Here is a 2,045-nt window from a genome sequence, read left to right on the forward strand (position 1 = left end):
GACATTTTCAAACCAAAACCTTTCAACCAAGCACCTTGCTATTCTTCCCTAGTTCAGCTGTGGAAGCAAATCTTACATGATATTTGCAGTATTATATGCAATAATAATGATTCATGTATCTTAAGATAAACTAAAATTATCAATATCACAGTGACATAAGATAAACTCACGATTTCAAGGTTCTTTATGCATCTCAATTTATTGTTGAAGGAACTCATGATTAAATTGAACAGATAATTATCTTTCTTTTAGAATTCAACATTTAAACAAAGAGACATTTATAAAATGCCTACCATGTGTAAGCCACAACAATAAAAACGTTAATAGCCATTTTCAAGGAAATAGATACCAGAAAAATTAGTGCCAGAAGCCAGAGACTCCTACACATACTAGCACTGTACAATTGTACAAGCCTTGATTCAAAATTTCCTAACTCCATATCCAGTATTTCTTTAGTAACAATAAAATTCACTACTGACTATGACAATATATTTTTTCAATAATTTTTTTCATAGCATTTTTTACCTCTTGATTCCTTAAGCTGTAGATCAATGGGTTTAGCATGGGAATTACCACTGCATAGAATACTGAGGCAAATTTGTCTTTATCTAGTGAATGGCTTGACTTTGGCTGTAGGTACATAAAACTGAGGGTCCCATAATATATAGTAATAGAAAACACATGAGAAGCACAGGTAGAAAAAGCTTTCTGTCTTCCTGCAGCAGAGTGAATCCTTAGGATAGCAAAGACGATGAATATATAGGAGAGGAGAACAATGATAAGAGAACAAAAAACATTGAACCCAGCAATGATGAACAACATCAATTCCTTCACATGTGTATCAGAACAAGCCAGAGCAATCAAGGGGACATCATCACAGTAGAACTGGTTGACCACATTAGAGTCACAGAAAGACATGTGGAACGTAGCCATTGCTTGTATGAGTCCCACAGTGAATCCATAAATATATGAGCTAGTGACCATCTGAATGCAGAGTCTCCTAGGCATGAGAACTACATAGAGTAAAGGGTTGCAGATGGCAACATACCGATCATATGCCATGATTGAGAGCAGTAATAATTCCCAAACTGAAAATGTGATAAAGCAACACACTTGAGTGGCACATGCATAAAATGGCATGCTTTTAATTTCACGCAAAGAGTTCACAAGGGTGTTTGGGGTGATGGCAGAAGTACCATAAAAATCAGTAAAAGCCAGGTGGCTAAGGAAAAAATACATAGGTGTGTGAAGCTGAGGACTGATTTGGATTAGCACAATCAATCCAAGATTCCCCACCACAGTAACTAAGTAAATCAGTAGGAATATGCCAAAGAGTATGGCTTGAAGTGCCGGGTTATCTGTGAGCCCCAAAAGGATGAACTCAGTCACTGCTGAATGATTGCCTTTTGCCATGTAATAGATACAGGATTCTTCTAAAATGAGCTCCAGTGCACAAGTTCTGAATAATCTTCCCCCTGTAAGAAATGACCAATTAAATATGAGAAGATAGCCATGGCTCACCAGGACGTTATGTTAAATTTAATCAAACAAAAATTCTGATAAGTACTCTGAATTTTGCATGGATTTTTTTCCCAGGATATTATGGAGATACAAATGTTTTGGTTACATTATTTGCTTTTGCGCAGTTTGAGTCAAAGTTATAAGTATGCACATCACCAAATAGTGTGTATTGGACCCATTAGGTGTGTATTTACCTGTCCCCTCCTTCCTCCTCCCACCTACTTGGTTTCTGTTGAGTTTTACTACCATATGTACACATGCGTGTTGATCGATTAGCTCCAATTTAATACGGTGTACACGTGGTATTCGTTTGTCCATTCTTGCGATACTTCGCTTAGAAGAATGGTCTCCGGTTCCTTCCAGGTTGTTACAAAAGGTATTAGTTCACCATTTTTTATGGCTGAGTAGTACTCCAGACTATGGCCAATAAAGATATGAAAAAATGCTCAAAGTCTCTAATCATCAGGGAAATGCAAATCAAAACCACAATGAAGTATCACTTAACTGCAGTGAGAATAGCTTTT

At 36.8% G+C, this 2,045-nt stretch overlaps 1 protein-coding gene across 1 annotated transcript; it reads right to left on the reverse strand.

Annotated features, from left to right (window-relative positions):
- Positions 1–471: 471 nt before the first annotated feature.
- Positions 472–1,413, reverse strand: LOC105825177 (olfactory receptor 5AL1-like). Its single transcript, XM_012662879.1, has one exon. It carries the CDS (start codon positions 1,411–1,413, stop codon positions 472–474), a length of 942 nt encoding a protein of 313 aa, XP_012518333.1.
- Positions 1,414–2,045: the final 632 nt, after the last annotated feature.

This window comes from Propithecus coquereli, unplaced genomic scaffold (genome assembly GCF_000956105.1).
Source record: "Propithecus coquereli isolate 6110/MARCELLA unplaced genomic scaffold, Pcoq_1.0 Scaffold788, whole genome shotgun sequence".
Lineage (NCBI taxonomy): Eukaryota > Metazoa > Chordata > Mammalia > Primates > Indriidae > Propithecus > Propithecus coquereli.